General features: G+C 40.2%; 1 protein-coding gene across 1 annotated transcript in view; it reads left to right on the top strand.

Annotated features, from left to right (window-relative positions):
- The window catches only part of LOC147663748 (calcium-activated chloride channel regulator 1-like), a 642892-nt gene that overhangs the window by 533540 nt on the left and 85124 nt on the right, over positions 1 to 24228 (top strand). The window contains exon 12 of the mRNA XM_086950229.1: positions 7730 to 7900. Coding sequence (XP_086806355.1) covers positions 7730 to 7900 — 171 coding nt within the window. The remainder of the gene's footprint in view (positions 1 to 7729; positions 7901 to 24228) is intronic.

Raw genomic sequence — 24228 nt, 5'->3', positions numbered from 1 at the left:
ATGTGACATTAGGATGGTCACTCATTATTTCGGACAAGTCAGGGTCTAATTGTAAAATACCCCAATGTTTTTGATCGTTTTCATGAGGCTGTTAGCTTCAGCATTATATGTTGTTATTAATCCTATTTTCTGAGGAGTTTATGGTTCACTTGATTTCAACAACCTTCTGCCTCTTAAAATGTCAGTACATTTTTGTAGATTTACTCTCTGTAAGCTTTTGTCAATCACTTTCTAAGGGTATTTTCTCTTCTTGAATGGCAGTTGTGCTGCTTTGCTGTGTTTGATGAATTCTGTGTCTGAGGAGCAATTTCTGCTAAGCCTTAAGAACTCACCAGATGGGATGCTCCATTTTACGGTCTCCCTGTGGAAACTTTCACCATGCAGAATTGCGTTGGTTGCAATTTTCTTTCCGTGTAGGGTTGTATGTAGCACATTGTTTTCTACATATATACCCATATCCAAAAATGCCACTTTCTTGGAACTAATCTCATAGGTGAATTTCAGCTTTGCATCATTGTTGTTCAATTTCTCAAAGTAAGTTGCGAACTCAGCTTTCGTGCCATCCCATATGATTAGGAGATCAACTATAAAGCAAAGCCATAATATGGTTTTCTCCATTAAGTGATCGTTTTTGGGTGCCCATGCTATTTTTTGTTCAAACCATCCCACTACTAAATTGGCATCATTGGGAGAAAATGAAAAGCCCATTGCTCAGCCTTTGATTTGTTTAAAGATTTTTCTGTTGCACAAAAAGATGTTATGATGTGAGCAGAGTGAAATCATTTTGATTAACATTTAATTGTGTTGTTGGTACTGAATGTTCCTTTTTCCTACAAAGTATTTACATGCTTGTTTTCCTATTGGGTGTTCGATGTTAGTATATAATGAAATCATGTCCATAGTGACAAGTTTGAAATGTGGTTGCCATAATATTCCTTCTAGTTTATTTAGAAGGTCAGTGGTGTCTCATAGGTATGAATGTAAGTCTTTTACCAGGGGAGCAAGAAAGTGGTCAATGTAATTGGAGACCGGTTCCAGCAGTGATCCATTTGCGGAGACTATTGGTCTTCCTGGAGGATTTACTTTGCTCTTATGAATTTTTGGTAAAAAATAAATAGTAGCTACTTTTGGATGGTTTATAGTCAAATAGATTTGCTCTTCTTCATCTTTGAGATCTTTTTCTAGACAAATTTTCAGGACATCCTGTAATGTATTCTCAATTTCTTTTGTTGGGTCTCTATCCACGCACCTATAGCATTCTGCATCCATTTGGCTGTTGGCTTCTTGGATGTAATCCTTCTTATTTAAAATGATGATGTTCCCACCTTTATCAGCTGGTTTGATTTCTATAGCACTTTTTTGTTGAAGCTGATTTAGTGCTTGTCTTTCTCCTTGAGATAAGTTGTCATTTTTGTTTTCATGTTTGATTTTATAGAGAACTTCAATGATAGCTTAGTGGAAGAGATCAACTTTATTCCCTGGCGGCAAGGTTGGATAGTAGAAGGATTTTGGTCTCATTCCACTTTCTCCTGCTCATAACAGTGGTAATATCTCTTCAAGATTTTCCATTTGAGATGGTATTGTATCTTCTCCCATTGTTAAGAGTTTCTCCAAGGCAAATTTGTCCTCTGCTAATAGGGCACAGGTTAATTCTGTTGTCATATTACATCTTTCTGTTGTGCTTTTTCCGCAAATGTTTTTGCTAGTTTAATTTTTAGGGTGCATTTATAGAGATCTCTTTGAGTTTGTGCTACATTTAGATGAGAAGTTATTTAGACCTTTCTTGAGAAATTTGATTTCAATGTCAGTTAGTATCTTGTCTGAGAGGTTAATCACATTTAATTCCTGGGTTGTTTCATCAATTACTTTCTGGATTGTCTCAGAAGTCCCCTTGTCAACATATTTGGTTTTGGGTCTTCCTTCTCCTCTCCTGACCCTTCTTGTCTTGCCCTTGTGCCTCTTCCACGCCCCCTGCCTCTGCCTCGTCCCGATTGTTTGTCTTTGTTTTGTTTTGTTGCTGCAGGACCATCCTCATTTCTGTTAAAAAGTCATCTTTTTGTTGCTGCTTGAGGTTGCCAGATTTGGAAAATCTGAAGGAGAGAGTAAAACAAAAAAACTAATTAAATTCCAAAGGGACAAAATAGACTTTGAGAAAGGGAGAATCTTTACCTTTGGAAGAAAATAAGGAATACAAAGAAATAAGGAACAACTGGAGGCATCCAATAGGGACTTCTCCAGTTATGAATCCCTAACAATCACTGATGTGAGTGAAAACTAAGGCGCAAACCAGGCAGCCTCAAGCAGCAATACAAAGATGACCTTTTTAACAGAAATGAGGATGGCCATAGATTTAGAAATTGAGAGATAGAAAAAACTCTAACAGATATGGGCTTGATAATGGGTGCTACATGCCTTAGTGGCATGAGTGAGATAGAGATCCAAATTCATTCAGAACTTATATTTTGACTTCATCAATGCTTATCTAGAAGCAGTGATTAAAGTCTCAATGAAAATAAGAAGAAATAAAGACATAGGGAGAAGTAGCAGTTTTACGCAGTAACATTTGTTGGGCTTTACAACATCTGATGGAAGATGACAATTTGGTAATTAAGCTATCTGACAAAAGTTGCGACATTATTCTCATGTCCAAGAAAATATCAGTTGCAGAGGCTTAAAAACAGTTGAATAATGTTTCATGCTATGAGGATACTGATAGAAACATGTATGTCACTACCATGAAATGATTTTGGTAAAGCCTGGAAGACTGGAGCGATAGTGGCCATCTAAAGATAGAAAAATCTACATTTCTTAAGAATGAATATATGAAGGTTCAGGCATTCGACCATATTCCTGAAATGCATAAGGATAGTAAGAAACACATGAGAAGGCCAATAGTAGCTCCAATAAACAGACTGTTACATAATGCCTCTATATACATTGACTTTTATCTAAACCATATGTCACCAGTTTACCAACACACATTAAAGCAGGTAGGGATTTCCTCCAGGAACTGGAACGGGACACAGATTTTCTACTTATGACCTTAAATGACATAGCTGTATATCAGCATATCAGTATAGGTTATGAGTATGGTAGCAGGGCCTGCAGAGAGCGCAAGACTAATATCCAGGTACACTCATACTCATACAGAAATATTGACGAGAATGATAGCCTTCTGTTTGGTGAACACCAGCTTTTATTTTAATAGAAATCTGTAAAGGCAAACACATGGTTCTGCTATGGGCACCTGCTACACTCCCAGCTACACGAATGTATTCATGAGAAGCAGGTGCTCTGGGCAGAGAGGATGATGAATTACAGTAAACGTATACATTTTATGGTACAGATTTACAGATTATGTTTACTGTATTAGGAGGCTGGCAACTGAATTTGTGGACATACTAAATCATAACAAAATCCATTTGTGATTTACCAACATGAGCAGCAGGCAATTGAACTTCTTGGTATCAAAATGTAATTTCAGGGTAAAGCTTGCAAACAACCCTCTAAAGAAACCTCACAGTAGGAAAGAGTTTTCTATGCTACTACCAACTAATCGAAAGTTTTAAAATGCAGCGTACTATTGAGTGAGGTCTTAAGAGCAGTTCAGAGGCATACAAACTGTAGAAAAAAAATATGCTGGAGAGGTTCGGAGAATGAGGGTATCCTAATAGGATTTTCAAAAAAGCATTAGACTGAATCAAAGGCAAAAGGAAAGGAGAATTACTATATGGCACAAATAAGGTGGTAGAAAGAACAGAAGCAGCCACAATCCAATTTGTTAGCATGTGCACCAGGAGCGACATGGAGGTCAGAAACAAATGCTGGGATAGGGAAAGAATTTCCCACACACCCTCAAAAGTAATCACAGGAGAAATAAACAATTCAAAGACAAGGGAGTACACAGTATGTTGGAAGCCGAAGATGTGGATAAACTCATTCTCAAAGGTTTTTTTTTTACAAATGTGGGCACTGTAAGGCATGCAAGTACAGTACCAAACTACAAGACTTTGAAGTACCTTACTGAGACAAGCGCAAAAGCAGCATAAAATGCATTACTTGTGATAGAAATTACACTCTCCACTTGCTGACATGCAGTTGTGGTATGAGGTACATCGGCAATACAATGCATCCTGTCTAGAAGCGGAATCTTGAGTGTATGAGTGCAGTAAAAAACTAAGTTACTCATTACCCAACAGCGCGCCATTATAATGAGCTTCATAAACATTTCCTGGAACAAATCAATACTTCGGTATAGACAGAATAACCTTGATCCCCAGAGGTAAAAATAGGGAAATCTCTCTTAGAAGGTTAGAATCCAATTACATTCTAGATTTGAAAAACCTCACAAGAGATAAAAGTCTCCAAGGAATATTAGCACTTGTGAACTTCCCCCTCAATGTGAACTTAACCTACATTTAGGGGCTGAGGGGTTGCCTGCCTGTGAGGGGGGCTAAGCACAGGGCCTGGCCAGTACTCCCAACGCACTGTAGCACACTGCCAATGGCTTACAGCGCCTATTAAAAGCCCTCTCCCTTTAGCTTTGATCTATAATAGTAGAGTAGGGCTTTAATGGTCACAAACGCCTACTATGGAGGATAAGGAGATATTAACATTAACGGATAAGCATAATAAACAACATAAATTCGATTTCTATCATTTAACCACGAAAGGTCGGCCATTTTCACATCTCCACTTTTCATGTAATCACTGTGCATTCTACAGATACTGGACAGCTCAAGGGACAGTTACATGAGATTGTGTTTTTAAATGTAATCCATGTATTTCTGCCATATGTTCTACAATCAATAAAAAGATTCATAAAACAAATCTTGGAATAGATGCTAATGTTCACATTCAAATAAAGGTTAAGTTGTATATCGAAAAATATTTGCAAATATTATTTTGGTATAACTAAATATCCTCTAAAAACGTTGTAAAATTCGACAGATTTGAGAATAAAACACTCAAATTAAGCCCTTGTCACAAGTACCTGTAATTCAAAATAAGAATACTTTCAGAAAGGTTTTTATTTGAGAAGTTCCTTAAATAACAGCTTTTTAATGTAGAACTGGTTCAAAATGTAACTGAAGTCAACACGCTCACTATCCTGAATGAAAAATTCAGCAGAAATGTAGTTTAGAACTGGAAGGTGTTCCTTTCAAAGGTAATGAAGGAAGCCATGTCTAACATTTATAGAGGCGGGGGAGGGTAAAGGAGGGAAGGTGACAGTTATATTTCAGTTTGGATGTTGACAAGAATAAAGCCAATTCGTTCAAAATTCAGAGGAGCACTCTACTCCCTCTCATTTATTTAATACTCTCCTTAAGTAGCTGTGCCTTATTACTTCAACCATCCTCTTTGATTTCCCCATTTCCTTGAACTTTCTAATGGAACTGACAAAATGGTTGCAAATATAATATAATGTACACGAAGATCTGGCGTTTGATCACAAACATGCAGGCTTTTTCCAGACACCAGAAACCAACTTAACAAACCTGCAAACACATGGTTACCAATTTACTGATCAAGGGACCTACTTAAGGCTAGAATCCTGCATTCTCCTTTCCACATCGAGGAAGAGGAGCTAACACTACTAGGCACATGGCGGGAGATGCACCTTGATGTAATAAGAGAATGAGTGGTGGTGTAAATGCATGCTTATGTGCACGTTTACCATCCCTAGCCCTTTAAGTAAATTTTGAAATTCATTGAACCACTTTGAATTCTTCCAGAGTGTGATTCCAGGGGCCTCTCCTTCACTCTCCTCCTATCGGGTGTTTAGGAACTTTAATTAGGGTAAGGCTGTGAGCTGGTCTCACACTTTAGTGCAAAAAACAACTGTGTATGTCTCAAATTTGCAGTGACACATGTTTCACACAAAAGCCACTATATGTATATTGATGCATGTGGGGCAATTTTCACAGCAATTTTCACTGTGCTTTGCCCGAATTTCTCTCAGTTGTATCTGTCTCTGATGGCAATCTCACTTTCTTTACATTTACAGGTTTCAGGAAACTCTTTTACGTAGAGTGTGACATACGTCAACCTACCCAGTGGTAATTTCGAACCAACTTTTGGTAACATAGGAGCCCACATTTTTTCCCTGTCCTGATGAATGCCACAAACCCCTTGGACCATTTGGACAGAAACATGTCGATGACTTTAATCACTACAGTGATGGGCGACTAATTCCCCTAATAACCATTCTTTCCATTTTAATACCAAGTAGTTGTCTCTTAAAATAAATGCATTTTAGCAATTAAATTGGTTTTTAATTTAATAATCACTCACTTTCACAGGCCCCCACTTAGATTTAGAAGTGCCTCCCTGTCTCCATGTGTAGGCCCGCTCTCTACCAAACTAAGGGGGTCATTAGGATAGCGGGCGGACTTTGCCCGCCCGCCATGCTCCCGAGGGGTTGGAACCACCCGCCATAAGGGTGGGGGTCCAGTGGCGGGCGCATCCTCCATTTTTAACATTGTGTCGGGCGGTGCACTCAGCACCGCCCGCCACGATGCCAAAAATGCATGTATGCATTTGCATACCCAAAGCGGCAGGCACCGCGCGATGACTGCCGCTTTTTGTATGCAAATGCTGGGGGGTACCAAAGGTACCCCCTGTGCACCCCCCACCTCGCCTTCACTAAGGGGGCCCGCAGGGGTCCCCCGAAGTGAAGAGCTCCTGCCTTTCTGTGGCGGCATTGCAGCTACGGAAAGGCATCAGATTGGGCCCATACTAATATGGCTGGCGGTGTCAAACAGACACCGCCACCATATTAAACCTTTTCTGCCCCGGTCGCAAGGTGGTCGGGGCGGAAAAGTGGCGGACGGTCTTTCCGTCCGCTGCGGACCTCCCAGCCATCCTAATGTGGCGGGGGGGTCATTTCAGTGCAGATGACGGGCGAATCGCCCCCGCCAGGCCGGCGGTGGCTACCTTCAGCCTGGCGGGGGCAATCCACCCGCCTTCCTAATGGCCCCTAAGTTTCTAGAGACTGAGGACTGCCAATGATGAAGGGTGACACCTAGTGGTGTGTGAGTACAGTCCTTCACTTTTTGTGAGAAGCCGGGTACCCTACCAAGTACCTTTTAACCCTTGGTCAGTTTACATTCAGGGTACCCTCTTTTGTGTATACAACATGCAGATAGGTCCCAGATATTTTGCAATGAACTCTAGCAGTGCAATACATAAACATACTGCAATCAAGTCTTCTTATCAGCTAATGATTGAAAATGTTCGTTGAAACTTTGTTCAGAAGAAAAAATTAAACGCTGGCTCTCCCTTTCGCAGTTGAAGCGGCAGTTGTAATTCTGCTTAGTGGAATGTGTTTGACATTGTCTACTGGCTTTGACAGCAATCATTTTGAAGTCACAATACATTACAATAGAGTAGTGGCTTGATGTTCATATTGTAGTTGAGTAGGGAAGAAACAAGTAGCATGTAATAAGAAATTAGGCTTTAAAACATGTATCACATACTTCAAGTATTTATAGCGATATAAGATATGTTACATTCATAAATATAATAGCTTGAGCTTCGTATTGCACTACACAAAAGGGCCAGTAAATAACACTAGTCGATGTTATCAATTGAAAATGTATAGGTACTTAGAAGGATGGCAAGATTTTCCAGAATTCAAACTCATGTCTTGTGCATCAGAGCAGATTACAGCAGCATCTAATAATTCAATGAGCGGTTTTGCAATATGAATATGTTTTTTTCACAATAGGTGCTGATATTGTGAAGAATGATGGCATTTACTCAAGATATTTCACAGCTTTCAGTGGGAATGGCAGATACAGCTTAAAAGTGCGTGTTCAGGGAAAGGATAAGACGGTTAAGCGTGTGATTAGAACGCAAAGGAGTAACGCTCTGAGAATCCCTGGCTATGCGGACAGTGGTAAGAGGTCAAATTAATTCCTTAATACACAGAAAGCTCTGTATGTGTTGTGATCTGGTGAAACCAAAGAAATAATCATAGCGTACTAATATTGTTCAATAGAGGCTGATGATTAGTGGTAATAATTTGTAGCATCTAGCATGTATGGATGATAGTTAGAAGTTAGAAGTAACAACTAGTGACAGCTAGTATGTAGAGGTGAGGGTTCAATTGTATGCCTTGGACTGTAACCATTTCACCATTGCGAAAAAAAGAGAAAACTTACAAATGATTGCAAACCTATGCGACTGCATGTGCATACACTGCAGAACCCTGACTGCTTTCTAAGCCTGCCATCGTCGAACTGCTGTGTTTTCCCATCAAAACCTTGCCTATGTCCAAGGGAGTAAAAGCTATTTGTTTCTAGGATGAATACAATTTGAATTCAGTGATAATGGTTTAATGCAGCACCAGTTTATATAGCTTCTGCCTCAGTGTTAGAAATATTCCTTTCATGGACAAGAAAACTTTGAGTAATTGACACTCTAGTGTATGGTTAGTGCGATTCTAGCACAGTATACAAACATTTTGCACTGGGTTTGTGTTGCTAAAGTAACAAGAACCTGCAGAAAATGTTCATTTTAGATTTACTTAACAGCGCAAAGCTTGTTTTGCTCCGGAATATTCCCTGAAAGAAACGCAAAGACCAGAGCTTAGCGCTGCTTTGTGTTACTTTGTGTGAACAGGGTATGTCATGGGTGGTAAATGGGTGCAACATTCCCTTGCAGCCACCCTTGGTTTTTGATGCAAAATTCGATCTACTAGTAAGACCACACAGGTTTGCACCAAAAAATATTGTGTCTTTAAAGCAGGTGTTAAAAACGAGATATGTTCTAATTTCTTCTAACATTTCCCACTTTTCATGTATGCTACACTGCACAGCACACATCTGAAGCAGGAGAAGTTTTTAAATTAGCGTAAGTAGAATAGTATTTTGCACTGCAAGCATACTGTTAAAAATTGGGTTTCTGGTTGGCAGAGGTATGCACCTTGTCAAAGCAGGAACTACAATCTTAGTCAGGGTAAGTAAGGTACACAATAAAAGATTACGTATGCTCACAACCTGCTAGCTTCACATAGCAGTCAGGCTAATCTAAAGAGGCAATGTGTCCAATATGTGTGCAACAGAACACACAGTAACACAATAAAACACCATAAAAGACTCTGCACCAGGTTAAAAACAAAAACAATAGTTTTATAAATAAATCAAGACACCTTTGTATTTGTCACATTATTTTATAAATACGCTGCACATTTTGTTTTTTGTTATTCAGTGCTTCTTCTTTGGATTCTGTATGCACATTTCGTCAAGAACATTTAGAATACATAACGCCATGTTGTGTTGTTTTCTGCTCAGTCAGTAACCGCTCCTTGTTTTAGACACAATAGACCAGCCGCAGCTTTCAAAGATAGAAGTTTTATCATGTAAGCTGTGTATTGTTCCTTTATGTGAAGAGAGGAGAATTCTGGCAGAGATACCTGTCTGGGAACAAATGCACACCAGTTATGGGGTCCATTGCTAATCCCAGAGATCACTAATATATCCCTTGGCATACACAGTAAGACTAGGCCTTGACAGATGGATAATCTTGCCATGTTTGGATTTGTCATTGTATACAGTCTGATAGTCATGTTAATTACTTTGCTTAGTTGTATTTGTATACTAATCTCAGCACATCTGCTTCATAATAGACTACTAAAAGTGATGGCCTGTTTCCACAGTTCCCTTAGGGACAAGAGGTTCACATTCTACATTTGCCAAAAATCACTAGTTGCTCTAGGAAGGTTAGGAGTTCAGGTGAGGCGTTGTGAGCTAGCCCGGATTTTTGTTGCCAGGGACGGATATATGTCGTTACAACGCGCGCGTTACAACGACCTACCATTACAACGCGGTTGTAACAACGCAAGTCGTTACAACAACTTGCGTTGGGGGGGCGCAAATTTAAAACATTTAATTTACTATTCCAACACCAGTCCCCGTGGATAGTAGGGAAGGTGTTGGGATAGTAAATTAAATGATTTACTATCCACGAGCGCCCCCCAGCGCAATGCGTTGTAACAACTTTCGTTGTTACAACCGCGTGGTAATAGTAGGTCGTGGTAACGCACGCGTTGTAAACGTTGCGTACCGCCAGGGACTGATGTGGCAGAAGGATACAGTCCCTATATTCTGACTAAATGGCAACCCAAGGCACAGTTTTGCTGACCATACAAATCTCTGCAACATGGTGCCACCAGCGATTGGTCAGGTAAATTTTTAAGGGCTCTTTTGAATAGTACTTGTGTGTGCCCATGGCACCCTTACACCTCCTCTAGAGACGCCTGTGGTGTTGGGATTTAATCCTCCACAGTATTTCAGGCAGCGCCTATGTTTTTGCTGTTGGTTTTTATTTATTTATTTATATTCTTATATAGCACAGGATTTGACCCCGAAGTGGTATCTCCGCGCTTGCGCTATTGCTGGAAATGCCCAATCAGGTTTTATAGTCTGTAAAGTAATTAGGAAGTCAAAAATAGAAATGTTTTGAGAGACTTCCTAAAGGACTGGAAATTAGTATTTGGTTTCAGAGTGAAAGGGAGTGAGTTCCAGAGAATGGGGCCTTTATAGGAGAGAGCTCGGCCTCCCTGCCTAATCCTCTTAATCCTGGGGACCTGAAGCAGTAATTGATTGCTAGAACGCAGGGAATGTCCAGGACAATAAAGGTTGAGCTTTTCAGTCAGATATTTAGGGCCAGATCCAAAGAGACTCTTATGTATTGTGCAACAGATTTTAAACTTAATACGTTGCCGGACAGGCAGCCAATGAAGTTTATTCAGAAGGGGACGTGAGGGGGTCCTGGGTAAAGCATTGAGAACCAGTCTAGCCACGGTGTTCTGGGCCACTTGCAGTCTATTAAGTTGTTTCTCATTGGCCCAGATGAGAAGGCCATGCTGACTACAAGAGTCTGGACAAGTGCCTTTCTGTGGCTGTCGGGCAAGAAGGGAAACACACGCCTTAGAAGTCCAATAACACGAAAGCAGGATCTGGTAACCTGACTAACATGTTCTTTAAGCAGTAGTGCCTGATCTAGTCGCACACCCAGATTCTTTACGGTCTGTTTAGGGCTTGGTACTGGCCCTAAATCCAGAGGCCACCATTCACCATCCAGTGCCATCCTGATGTTATCGGTCACGGAGAGGAGGGCAGATTCGGTGCTGTGATTGGGTCTAAACCGAGATTGAGAATGGTCTTTACCCTCCGCTGCCTCGATGTATTTAGACAAATATGTATTTATCGGTTATCTTGCTAAGGTATGGCAGGAGGGAGATGGGTCGGAGGTTAGAGAGGTCTGTCCATGGAAGTGCCGCGTTCTTTCAAATGGGTTTCACCACCGCTTTCTTCCACTCCATAGGCACCTGCCCCTCCCTGAGGGAAAGATTTATGACTGATTGGATCTCCGGTACGAGCAGAGTACTCAGGGAGGCAACCATTTTGGCAGGCAAGAAATCATCAGGGGACCCCGATTACATATGGCTGATGAGGGAGGAAAAATCAGAGTCATTGACTGCTGGAAAGGTCATAAGTGAATTATCACCATATGAGGATACTTGAGAGGGAATCGGAATATTATTCCTTTGACTAGAGGCCTTTGTGATTTTATCATAGATCATATCAATTTTATTCTCAAAAAACAGGGAAATATCATCACAGAGGGACTGAGAAAAGCAATCTGGACTTTCACAGGCTACCGGTTTGAAAAAGGCCTGTAAAATTTTATACAATTCCTTAGAAGAATTATCCGCCTCAGCAAGATGCTGGGTAAGACGGTTCTTCCTTGCCAGTCTAATGTTTTTATAATAGTTGGATTGAGCGTTTAGGTGTGCTTTCTTACTTTCCTCAGTTCGAGTTTTCCTCCCGAATTTCTCGAGCTTTCTACATCCCTGTTTCTCTGTTCTAAGAGTTTCTGTATACCACACTTCTTGCTTGGAGGTGGGGTATTGTTTATGTAACTTCAAAGGAGCCAGCACATTGATTGCCTCTGTAAGGGAGTTGTTAAACTTTAATAAAGCGAGCTCCACATTATCCATTTCTGTAATAATGGGTTTCTGCCATACCCTCTGCAGCTCCTTAACTGTTACCTTATGCCACTGTCGTCGCCAAATCGACGGAAGACAGGTCTTCTGAGGGGGCTTGTTCAAGCCCAATAATGAAAATTCAACTAAGAAATGGTTGGACCAATTTACTTGTGTTGTAAGGTGACACCATACTTTGGAACAGTTGGAGAAAAGTAAGTCCAAGGTTTGACCCCCTATATGTGTGGGGCCTCTGCTCTGCATTACTAACCCTAGGGAGGATAGATCAGAAAGCAGGGATAAAGTTTCAGGATGCATGGGGATATCTACATGAGTGTTAAAATCACCTAGAAGAATGAAATCTTCATTTGCTTTAAAATGCGGAGCTAATAGTGTCCAGAAGGGAGAGAGTAAAACCCGAACTGGGTCCCGGAGGACAATAAACTAGTGCTCCTTTCCAGAAGGTTTTGGCGGCTGAGCTTATCTTAAAAACCATAATTTCTAATAGCGGACAGCATCTTTGTTCTAATATTGTAACCTTTAGATCCTCTTTATACATAATAGCTATACCGCCACCTATTTTATCAGGGCGCTCTAGTTTTAAAATGTTATAGCCTATGGGGACCCCGGATCTATGACAGAATTTCGACTACAAAAATATCGACCTACAAGAATATCGAGTCAACAATATCGAGGGCAAAAATATCGACATCCTATCTACAACATGGTAAGTACAAAAATATCGAAAAAATAATATCGTTGTAAAAAATATCGATGTTAAAAATATCGATTTTTTTTAAATATATATAAATGTAAAAGTAAGTATATAACACTAATAAATAAAATATACATATTTAAAAGTATCTAATAATGTTTAAAATTAATAAATAAAACATATATATTAATAATACATTAATTAAATATATACAGTAAAGATATAATATATATGTACTGAACAATAAGTATTAATAATTAATTTACTAATTTCTAAATTAATGAAATATATTCTAATTTACTAATACATGTACAAACATAAAACAATAACATACATAAAATGTAAGTAATATAAAAAACAAAATAAACATGTGATATTTTAACAATTAATTATATAAAACGTTGGATAGCGTAAGGGTAAACATTACTATTCCTACTCCAGAGAGTGGAACAGTCGAGAAAACTGACCCTGAACCCAAAAACCACCCCTTTACCCACGAACTGAAAACTGACCCTGAACCCTAAAAATACCCCTTTACCCAAAAACTGAAAACTGACCCTGAACCCTAAAAATACCCCTTTACCCAAAAACTGAAAACTGACCCTGAACCCTAAAAATACCCCTTTACCCAAGAACTGAAAACTGACCCTGAACCCTAAAAATACCCCTTTACCCAAAAACTGAAAACTGACCCTGAACCCTAAAAATACCCCTTTACCCAAAAACTGAAAACTGACCCTGAACCCTAAAAATACCCCTTTACCCAAGAACTGAAAACTGACCCTAAACCCTAAAAATAGCCCTTTACCCAAAAACTGAAAACTGACCCTGAACCCTAAAAATACCCCTTTACCCATGAACTGAAAACTGACACTGAACCCTAAAAATACCCCTTTACCCATGAACTGAAAACTGACCCTGAACCCTAAAAATACCCCTTTACCCATGAACTGAAAACTGACCCTGAACCCTAAAAATACCCCTTTACCCATGAACTGAAAACTGACCCTGAACCCTAAAAATACCCCTTTACCCATGAACTGAAAACTGACCCTGAACCCTAAAAATACCCCTTTACCCATGAACTGAAAACTGACCCTGAACACTAAAAATACCCCTTTACCCATGAACTGAAAACTGACCCTGAACCCTAAAAATACCCCTTTACCCATGAACTGAAACCTGACCCTGAACACTAAAAATACCCCTTTACCCAAAAACCCAAAAATGACCCTGAACCCTAAAAATACTCCTTAACCCAAAGTTAAATAATATTATTTAATTAGCAATTAATAATTAATTAACAATAACAATAAAGTAAATATATTAGCACATAAGCTGTAATTAATATAATTTAATAATTATTATCATTTTTCCCCAATTAATTAATTAACAGTAACTAAAAATTATATATATAAATAAATTACTCTAATAATGTAATTAACTAACTAATATTATTTAATTACCAATTAATTACTAATTTAAAATATGTACAAAATTATATTAATTAATTAACTAATTAATATTAATTATTTGCCAATTAATTAGTTATAAATATTTAAAAACATATATTAATTAATTAATTATTATTAAATTACTCCCCACCCTATTCCCCTATAAACCCACATCCCGCTACAGAAAATATATATCAATTAATCAATTAATGATTTCCCAATTAATCAATATTAATTAGCAAATAATTATAATTAATTAATTAATCCTACTAATTATTAATCAACTTACCATAATTAAATTACTTCCCACCCTATTCCCCTATAAACCCACAACCCGCTCCGGTACTAAAACATCAAATTTCCTTATAAATTTCTATATTAATATAGAAAATGTATACATATATAATAGTAATTATTTTAAATACTTAAATTAAACATATAACACATACATAATAAAAAACTATAAAATAATACAAATATCGATATTAGTGTCATCGAAATTATTAACATCGATATATATGCTATCGATATTACTAACTTCGATATTACTTACATCGATATTAAGTATTTCGATATTACTTACCTTGGGTCGATATTCTGTCCTACGATATTCTTGCCTTCGATATTATGCTCCTTCGATATTTCAGACTCGATATTATGGTAGGTCGATATTTCCAACTCGATATTTTGACTGTCTACCGGGGACCCCTAACATTATAGCTGGGACTGTGTGTGGTTTCAGCCAGGTCTCTGTAAGAAAACATATATCCGGCTGCAGTGTATGTACAAGGTCCCATAGTTCAAGGTGATGTTTGGGCAGGGAGCGAATGTACAGGAGGAAACTCTTAAGGCCGATTAATGGCAGAACTTTCTTAATGTTTTCACTGATGTTAAGATTAGCATTAAATGCTTGAAAGTGACAGTTTATGCATGAAAAACGACCCTCTGGACATGGCCACGAATCCTTTGTGCAGTTTGCTAGGGGAGCTGTCTGTAGATGTCTTAATGTTCGGGCAGAGTACCTGATTCTATGTTCGCCAATTAGAGATGAATCCAAACGAGCAGAGCCCATGGCCCCTAGCCCCGTCCTGTCGCGGACGGGCGCAGACGGGCCACTCTTTGGCTACTCTTCGGCGTATCTTCAGCTGTGCGCAATCGCTGCGTGCTCCAGGAAGGGGCGAGGGCTAAATAGCTCCCGTGGTTACAGGAAGTGCCTGGCTCTCACCTGACCCGCCCTCTGCTCAACGGTACTGGCTACCGTGTCGGACCGGGGCGGTCAGGAAAGAAAGTTAAGCCCAGGCTTTCCCGCTACCCTGCAAGTAAGATTCCCCTCCTATTGACTCAGGTTAGGGCGGAATAGCGAGATTGTAAAAATGCAGACTGCCAATTGCTTGGGATTAAAATCAAACACAATGAGCAGCAATTAAAATTATTATTATACAGAGCACAGCGTGGAGGCACAATTAGGTATTAACAACAAAGCAAGCGGGTCGGGGACTCTGCCACCGTCGCCTTACCGCAGCTCGCCGGAGATGACACTCAGCCTAAATAGCCCTTCAAGTCCAACCACTAGAGCGCTAACCGCTCCCGTGGTTACAGGAAGTGCCTGGCTCTCACCTGACCCGCCCTCCACTCAACGGTACTGGCTACCGTGTCGGACCGGGGTGGTCAGGAAAGAAAGTTGAGCCCAAGCTTTCAAGCTTGTACATATAAAAGGATTGCCCATTAAGTGTTTGCACTTTGTTTCCATTACTGTTTTATACATGGCGCTGCCACAGCCTATACCAATTGCTGACAATTGCAGACCTGCAGTTTATGCACATTCAACTTTAAATAGCCTTTGCAATGTAGGCAGTGACACAACCTTTGTGGTTGAAGCCCACAATACCTATCATTTAGAAGTCTTTTATTCTTGTGTCAAATTTCCAACTGTGGATGCTAACACAGGAACATTTCATGAATAACCTAATGTTGCACCACCACAAGCTTACAGAGCATATCAGTACCTAGAAATCCCACTTTCACATTGGGAACATCAAAATTGGTTCAAAGGTGCCCTAATCCACATACTTACACCTGTATGCATAGGACCTTAATAATGAAGAGGACACTTGGCCAGCGTTGTCTGGTTATACACCATTACCTAACCTACAGGGTCTCAATATTAATGAGCCACAATAATTATTTTTTGGATTTCGGATTCTCAAAAACAGGTGGTAATCGACACCTAGGAAGCAGCATCACCAGTGCAAGTTTTCTGATCAGCATTTTTCTCCTCAAATAGGGTTTGACTACAGGCCCCTTGATCCCTTGGTATTGACCATGATGCATTAGCATAGCATTTCTAGACGTATGTTACGAAGTTTACTTCTTATATGTTTAATGTTGTGTTGTACTGTCATGTGGTCTCTTGTCTCACAAGTGATTTTGTATTTTTTTCACAAATTAACGTTGTGTGGCAAATACTTGACAAATGAGTGTACACTGGCTAGACCTTATGAGCACCCACCATATTTGGGTGTTACATTTGCATGATTAAGTTGAGCAATGGAAGCCTGTCAGCCAGGCTGACAGGTCGCTGTTTTAATGCATTTTCCTTTCTAATTACAGATTCATTTAAAAACCGTATGTATACATAGTGCACGGGCATTAAGTGTGCACATTTTACATCCTTATTATAGGATTGATTAGGAGTGGCACACACGGGGCTGGAATCTTGTGTAGTCCTGATCAGAGCCAATAGGGGAACGGCTCGAAACATGTTGACTATTCATTACTGAGACAACCAGGCTCATCACGGTCCGGTTTTCTCTCAGTAACAACCACCGATTTTTTTAACCTTACCAATTAGGGGCGGGAATAAAAGAGTGGCCCACTAGTTAGGTATTTTTAATTTTCCTTTTTCCACTCCACTTCACTTCACATAGTTCACACCAGTAAGTGCTCCTATGCATTTCGCAAGTTGCAGCATGCCTCAATCCGTAGAGGATTGAGAGGAACCCCAATGATGAAGCATAGCACAAAGGGGATACCCTGGTGGGCGAGGAGTCTCTAGAAAAAAAGTATTTTTTCTAGAATAGCGAGTGCAGCAGATCCACGCTGAACCCTATCAGCTTCCCCAGGGCAGGTTTTCTTCGAATTACTCAATTTTTGTTTTGCTACATAACTGTCAGGAGGATAAACCTAGCCTCTACCCCTGCCTCCCTTTCTTCTTTATTTGTAACTACAGTAATTCTACACTGGTCTAGTTAAACTATACAGACACTTAACTCAGTATGTTTCATGTACCTTGATGGCTGTCCCAGCATGAACAGGCAGAGCAGGGCAACTGCAGTTGCCTGCAGTGCTAACATTAAGGTCTATAATTATTCATTCAATTATTGAGAATATTCCCACAAGCTGTGAGGAAATTCATTTTTGGATAGCATAAAAATAGATCAAATTAAAGCTACGTTTTCACTCATGAAACCACAAGACAAGCAAAGGCTATTGAGTCTGTGCTTATGCCAAGGGAGAGTTCTCCAAATAGATGACTGTAACACTTGGGTATAGTCTTTGCTACTGTCTATACCATCACACATGGCAATCTGTCCATTTCAGTCTTGCTGGAGGTGTTAAAACAAACACAAAGGAAACACAGGGCAGCTGCTGCCCTGGATTTGGGGATGAAATTAATGGACAACTTTCCCATTGTCTCCTCAGTGTTTCTGTTAATCATCACAGTCAAAGCAGATTCGCTTTATATATGCCAGTGGCTCGCACAGGTTACAACAGTCAACCAGGAACGTGAGCTGCCTATAATTATTGCTGAAGCATATGCTTCTATAGGTCAAAATAATTGGTCTAGTCTAGTTAGACTGTAGAGACACCTAACTCAGTATGTTTCACGCACCTTGATGGCTGTCCCAGCATGAACAGGCGTCGCAGGACAACTGCAGTTGCCTGCAGTGTCGACAATAAGATTGTAATTATTCATTCAATTATTGGTAAAATTCCCACAAGCCATGGGGAAATTCATTTTTTGGAAAGCCCAAAAAATAGATAAGATTAAAGCTAAGTTTCCACTCATGGAACCACAAACCAAGCACAGGATATTGAGTCTGTGCTTATGCCAAGGCCTAGATCTCCAAATAGATGACTGTAACACCTGGGGCACAGTCTTTGATGCGGTCTATACCATCATACGTGGCCCACTGTCCATGTCAGTTATGCTGGAGGTGGTAAAACAAACACAAAATGAACACAGTGCAGCTGCTGCCCTGGATTTGGGGATGGAATTAATTGAAAACGTTCCCATGCTCTCCTAAATGATTATGTTAATCATCACAGACAAAGCAGATTCTCTTTCTATAATCCATTGGCTCGCACATGTATCACCAGTTAACCAGGAACGTGAGCTACCTTTAATTATTGCTGAATTATGTGCTTCTATAGGTCGCAATAATTTAGGAACAAGGCCCAGTAAACCACAACTAGGCAAACATTGATCCAACAAGGACACTACCAAGTAGATCCTGTACTTAAAAAACTATGGACCAGACCAAACCGAAAAAAAAGAAAGATTAAGAGGAGGTTGCCCACCACAGGAACCCTCCGACAGATACAACAATTTGCGTGATCCCATACCATTGTAACAACCTGATAGGTATCAGATTTCTGATACTCGTTCTTCTTGTTGCTTTCAGGACTCATCTGACAAGCAATATAAGAGAGGAGGATGCTCTGAGTGCAGACAAGAAGAGTACGTGAAACCGAAAAGGGACTCACAATGCTCATCTTACGTGAAAATAAAGGAGGAGAAACCTCCTCAATTTAAGCCCCAATTTCATAAAAAGAAAGTTGTAGCTTTAACAGAAAAGTATGCCACAAACAATGAGAACTCTCCTTCTGAACATAATGTGGTGGATGACTATTCAACAGCACGGCAGACGTCACTATAGTGCTCTGGAATCTCCAGGAGTTTCTGGCAGACAAAGCAACTGATCAATACATTACAGTTGAAATCCCAGACAGATGGGTATCCCCTCCAGACAGATGATATGATTTAGACAAACAAATTGAGGGTGACATACAGCACACTATTCAAGCAATATTCTGGGAACATTTAACTTTAAATACATTCTCTAAGCAGATGTCAATTGGGCTTCAGAGTTTGCCCAAACATCTCCATAAGTAGAATATGTTATACTAACTGCATTATTTTGCACTTGTCTCTGATGAGGTCAAACAAACATATGCTGCCAAATGGGCTCTTGTAATAGCTCCAGCTTTATATCGCAATTATGTTGACTGGGATAAGGACTCTCCTTGTCATGTAATACCCATAAGATAAAGCCCTGAACTATAGCCACAAAAGGGGATGCTAAAGCACCAGCTAGAGACATACTATCACAATTAGAGTACCAGGGAATATTTGCACTCTGTGTCTCCCAAATGAATAATCCTCTTGTTCCCATTTAAAAATGTGATCTCTCCTATTGTATTGTCTTAGACTACAGCCACTTAAATAGTCATACACACACATTAGCAATACAAAATATACACAGTACAGTGGTGATGCATGATATAGTCCTTAAAAAAATACAAAAACCGTGGACATGTCCAAATTCTTTCTGCCATAATATTGCGCCTGAAAGCAGAGATTGCAAACAAACCAAAAAGCTGCCCTAGCAGGACAAAGTCACCAATTTTACATGAGGTCGACTTACTATTTGTTTTTTAGCAGATGGGTATGGTGTAGCGCCTTAGGGGCAGCCGCCCTCCTTTGTTGCTGTGAAAGCAGATATTGGACTGCCTTCTCACCACTGGGTTTTAATCTTCACTTTTCCCGACTACCCATGGGATATAAGAACAGTCCAGGACTGTTTGCTGCCTTCATTCTGTCAATTCTTCATGATTTTGACCCAAACATGTTTTCATGTTGTCCTATATAGAGGATATCTACTTGGCGCATTTAGCCAGAGTGAATCGCATAATATTGTGATTTACTGATTCTGGCTTTAAGTTCAACTTTAAGAAGTCTAACATAGCATTTGTAAGTGTACTATTTCCAGGATACAAACTTTTCCATGAGGAAAAAAGCCTTGCACAACATTTCCTGGAGAAGTGTGGTCTACTGCAACCACCGAACACTTTAAGGAAACTATAATCATTATTTGAATTGATTTATCCTGGGTTTTCCAATACACATTGGACATCAGAACATACAGATATACTCAGATCACTTCAATCTGACTTGTTTGCAACATACATATGTAAATACTACCAGCCTGGTTATTTGCATAGTTGTGTGTGCCATTGGATTTACCTACATCACCTTTAATGAAGGTGAAACAGTGCTGATTTCATATAAATCGCATTTATATTCCAATATGGAAATATGTTTTGCATCCACTGTGAAAATACTGACTGCAGTGCAGATGGCTATACTTAAAGAGAACACCGCCTGCACAAGGTATACTAACTAGTGTTGTTACTCCCATTCCAGCCTTAGCGGCTGTCACAAAAGCAAGTATTGCAAATGTGTAAAGTCATCCATCATAGATAGGATCAATGAGTAACATCCTTTAGCTGCTGTTGATGAAGACTTTATGTTTGACCTGTCTTTACAGACACAACATCTTCATCAATATGAGCATGTTTATCCCATGCCCAATAATGTTTTTCCCTTTAGCAGTATAAATATATTATTATTACTCATGGTTTAGTGAGCATGCTATAGTTATTACGCACCAATATTTGGCGGCATGCACCACTGTTCATGGTGTGATGTTGGATGGAAACTTCCACCCACAAAGAACTTGCACACGGTCCTTAGTTGGCTGAACTAAAACCTTTACTTCTTGCACTAGAAAACAAATATCTTGAATTCCCCACAGTTAAAGTATGTGAGGAGTATTATTTTGTCCAGTCCTTCAATGACAATTTGCTTTATTGGCGGCAAAATGTATTAAAAGATTCTAAAGGCAACACTATAAGGCATAAAACGCTTTGGGCGAAGGTGGCAGACCTAAAAGATAGGATGCCGCATACTTATGTAATTCATACATTGAGTCATCAGTGTGTGGGACCACAAATTGTAGGGAATTCCTTGGCGGATGAAGCAGTAAAATCTGCATTTGTGACTGCAACATTTTCTGTGAATACTCATTCTTATATGAGGGTAGATAAATTAGCTGCTGTTATTGCTACACATGATGGCATCCTTAGTGCTTAGGCTTTTCAGTAGTGTCCTACGCCGATGACACCCAAATTGTGGTGTCAATTTCCAAAGAACAGGAAGAAGTGTGTCATAAATCCAGCTCCTATATGTCCCAAATTGGTCAGTGGATCAAAAAGAACTGCCTAATATTAAAAGCTGGCAAAACAGAAGTCCTAGTATTCTGTAACAGCAGATCCTTTTGGTCACCAATCTGGTGGCTTCAGAATATGTGTCCCTTACCAATGCCAGTACAGAAAGGAAGGAATTTGGGAGTTATTTTCGATGATAAACTCCACTTTGATTATCAAGTAAAAGCACTTTCATCTTCTGTTTATAACACACTAAAAATAATAAAGAAGACATGTCCATATATTCCAAATGAGCTTCAGAAAACAGTAGTTACATCACTGACTTTGGCCTAGATGGCATTGACTGGGTGTGAGTATTTGATTGGTTCCGATGCTCCGTCCATCACCACCCCCTTTTGTACCACTTTGTTCGCCATAAGTTGGCAAAGTATGCTCAGACGTGAGTCCCTTGCTCACTTTGCCACTGGATTCAAGCAAGCCGGGCTGAAGACGGCTGAAATGCCAGAAACCGGTGCTCGGAAGCTTGTTTCCGGTCCAGGGAAGGCATGGCTTGGCAGTTCGGGCTGGACTGTTCCCATGAGGCACAGGGTCAGACTGATTTGCATATGGCCATTTCTGAACTGGGGTGACAGAGTGAGCTAAAGAACGGTGATGGATTAAACCCAGATCTGTTGACTGGGTGTGAGTGTTTGATTGGTTCAGAAGCTCTGTCCATCACCACCCCCTTTTGTATCAATTTGTTCGCCATAAGTTGGCAGGTTATGCTCAGACGTGAGTCACTTGCTCACTTTGCCACTGGATTCAAGCAAGCCGGGCTGAAGACGGCTGAAAAGTCCAGAAACCAGTGCTCGGAAGCTTGCTTCCGGTCCAGGGAAGGCATGGCTCGGCAGTTCGGGCTGGACTGTTCCCATGAGGCACATGGTCAGACTGATTTGCATATGGCCATGTCTGAACTGGTGTGGCAGAGTGGGCTAAAGAACGGTCATGGAATAAACCTAGATCTGTTGACTGGGTGTGAGTGTTTGATTGGTTCAGTTGCTCCGTCCATCACCACCCTCTTTTGTACCACTTTGTTCACCATAAGTTGGCAGGGTATGCTCAGACGTGAGTCCCGTGCTCACTCTGCCACTGGATTCAAGCAAGCCAGGCTGCAGACGGCTGAAATGCCAGAAACCGGTCCTCAGAAGCTTGTTTCCGGTCCAGGGAAGGCATGGCTCGGCAGTTCGGGCTGGACTGTTCCCAAGAGGCACAGGGTCAGACTGATTTGCATATGGCCATGTCTGAACTGGGGTGGCAGAGTGGGCTAACGAACGGTGATGGATTAAACCCAGATCTGTTGAATGGGTGTGAGTGTTTGATTGGTTCAGATGCTCCGTCCATAACCAACCCCTTTTGTAACCTTTAAAGCACTGCATAACTTAGGACCAAGCTACTTTCATGTAAAATGTGCCTGATATTCTCCAGCCAGAAAACTCAAATCCTTAGACGCAATACTGTTAACCCTTCCAAGAGCACAGCGTGCTACCTGGTGTTGTAGGAGCTTTCTATTGAAGGCAGCTGCACTCTGGAACAGCCTATCGATAGACATAAGAAAATGCTCCCAATTTCTGGCCTGGATGTTTACACGTTAGCAATCAGTGGCAACAATGTTCCCAAATCAAATCCCTTGGGCTAAAGGATTTCAGCTAAATACACATATTATTTTAGTGAACTAAATACCCTTTGTTACAATACCAGGGGTGAGTAATTGTTTTATTGCCAACCAAGACAACAGACTAGCCTTAGTGGTAGCTGTTTATGAAGGTGTTGCTTCTGTACAGGCTGGTGTGGCGGCCAAAATGTTGTTTTTACAGCAAGGTTATTGGTGGCATGTCTTATATAAGCAGGCAAAGAAATATGTTTTTTGTTGTGACATTTGACAACAAAATAAAAGTTCCACTGTAGCTCACCCACAGCAGATACACCCAATGATTTACAATAAACCTTTTAAATGCATTTTTTGGACCACTGTGGTCCTCTAAATGTGTATGTAGTGTTTAAATGTATTCTACTAGCAGTAGATTCTTGTTCAAGTTTCCTATGGGTGTTGCCACAATGTTAGGGTGACGCTCACACTGTTATTAAAGATTTGTAAATCTTTATTGGAACACATACATGTACTACATTCCACTCAGAACAGCGCCCTGCTTTTACTTTTAATACTATGGCTTCCCTGGTGTAGATGTGCATTACTCTTCTCCATACTGTTGTGACGGAAATTTGGTGGTGGAGAGGAAGTGCCATGACCTAAAGCCATCCTTAATAGCTAGAGTATTAGGTACAAGGCGTAGTTACATCAATCACCTATATGGGGTGCAAAGAGCAATTTGTAATATCTTTATGTATGCTTCAGACCATGACGGTCCAGACATTGTGGTGGCAGCCACGCGTTGTTATGTAAATGATCATGCGCTGTTTTACAGAATTTACAGAACTTCCACGACAGCCAATCCAATGAACAGTTGAAGATGTCTGCCGGAATCAAGTAGCAGCCAGAACCTTCCAACTCAATTCCACAAATTGGGGATCCTGTTTGTGAAACAATTGCGTTAAAGAAGGAATTTGATCCATCATACTGTGCACCGGTACTAGTCCTTGGTATTCAAGGCACATGAACTTGCTGGTTCTAAAGACAATAGTTTTGTCTCCATTGATCACATGAAGAAACATCATGTTGATAATTCTAAACAGTATGCCACAAGAAGTCCTTGGTAGTTCCCTAACTCTTCTTGCTACTC

This window comes from Lissotriton vulgaris, unplaced genomic scaffold (assembly GCF_964263255.1).
Source record: "Lissotriton vulgaris unplaced genomic scaffold, aLisVul1.2 SCAFFOLD_1064, whole genome shotgun sequence".
NCBI lineage: Eukaryota > Metazoa > Chordata > Amphibia > Caudata > Salamandridae > Lissotriton > Lissotriton vulgaris.
The sequence above is the reverse complement of the archived record's forward strand: the minus strand, read 5'-3'. Positions and strand labels throughout refer to the sequence as shown.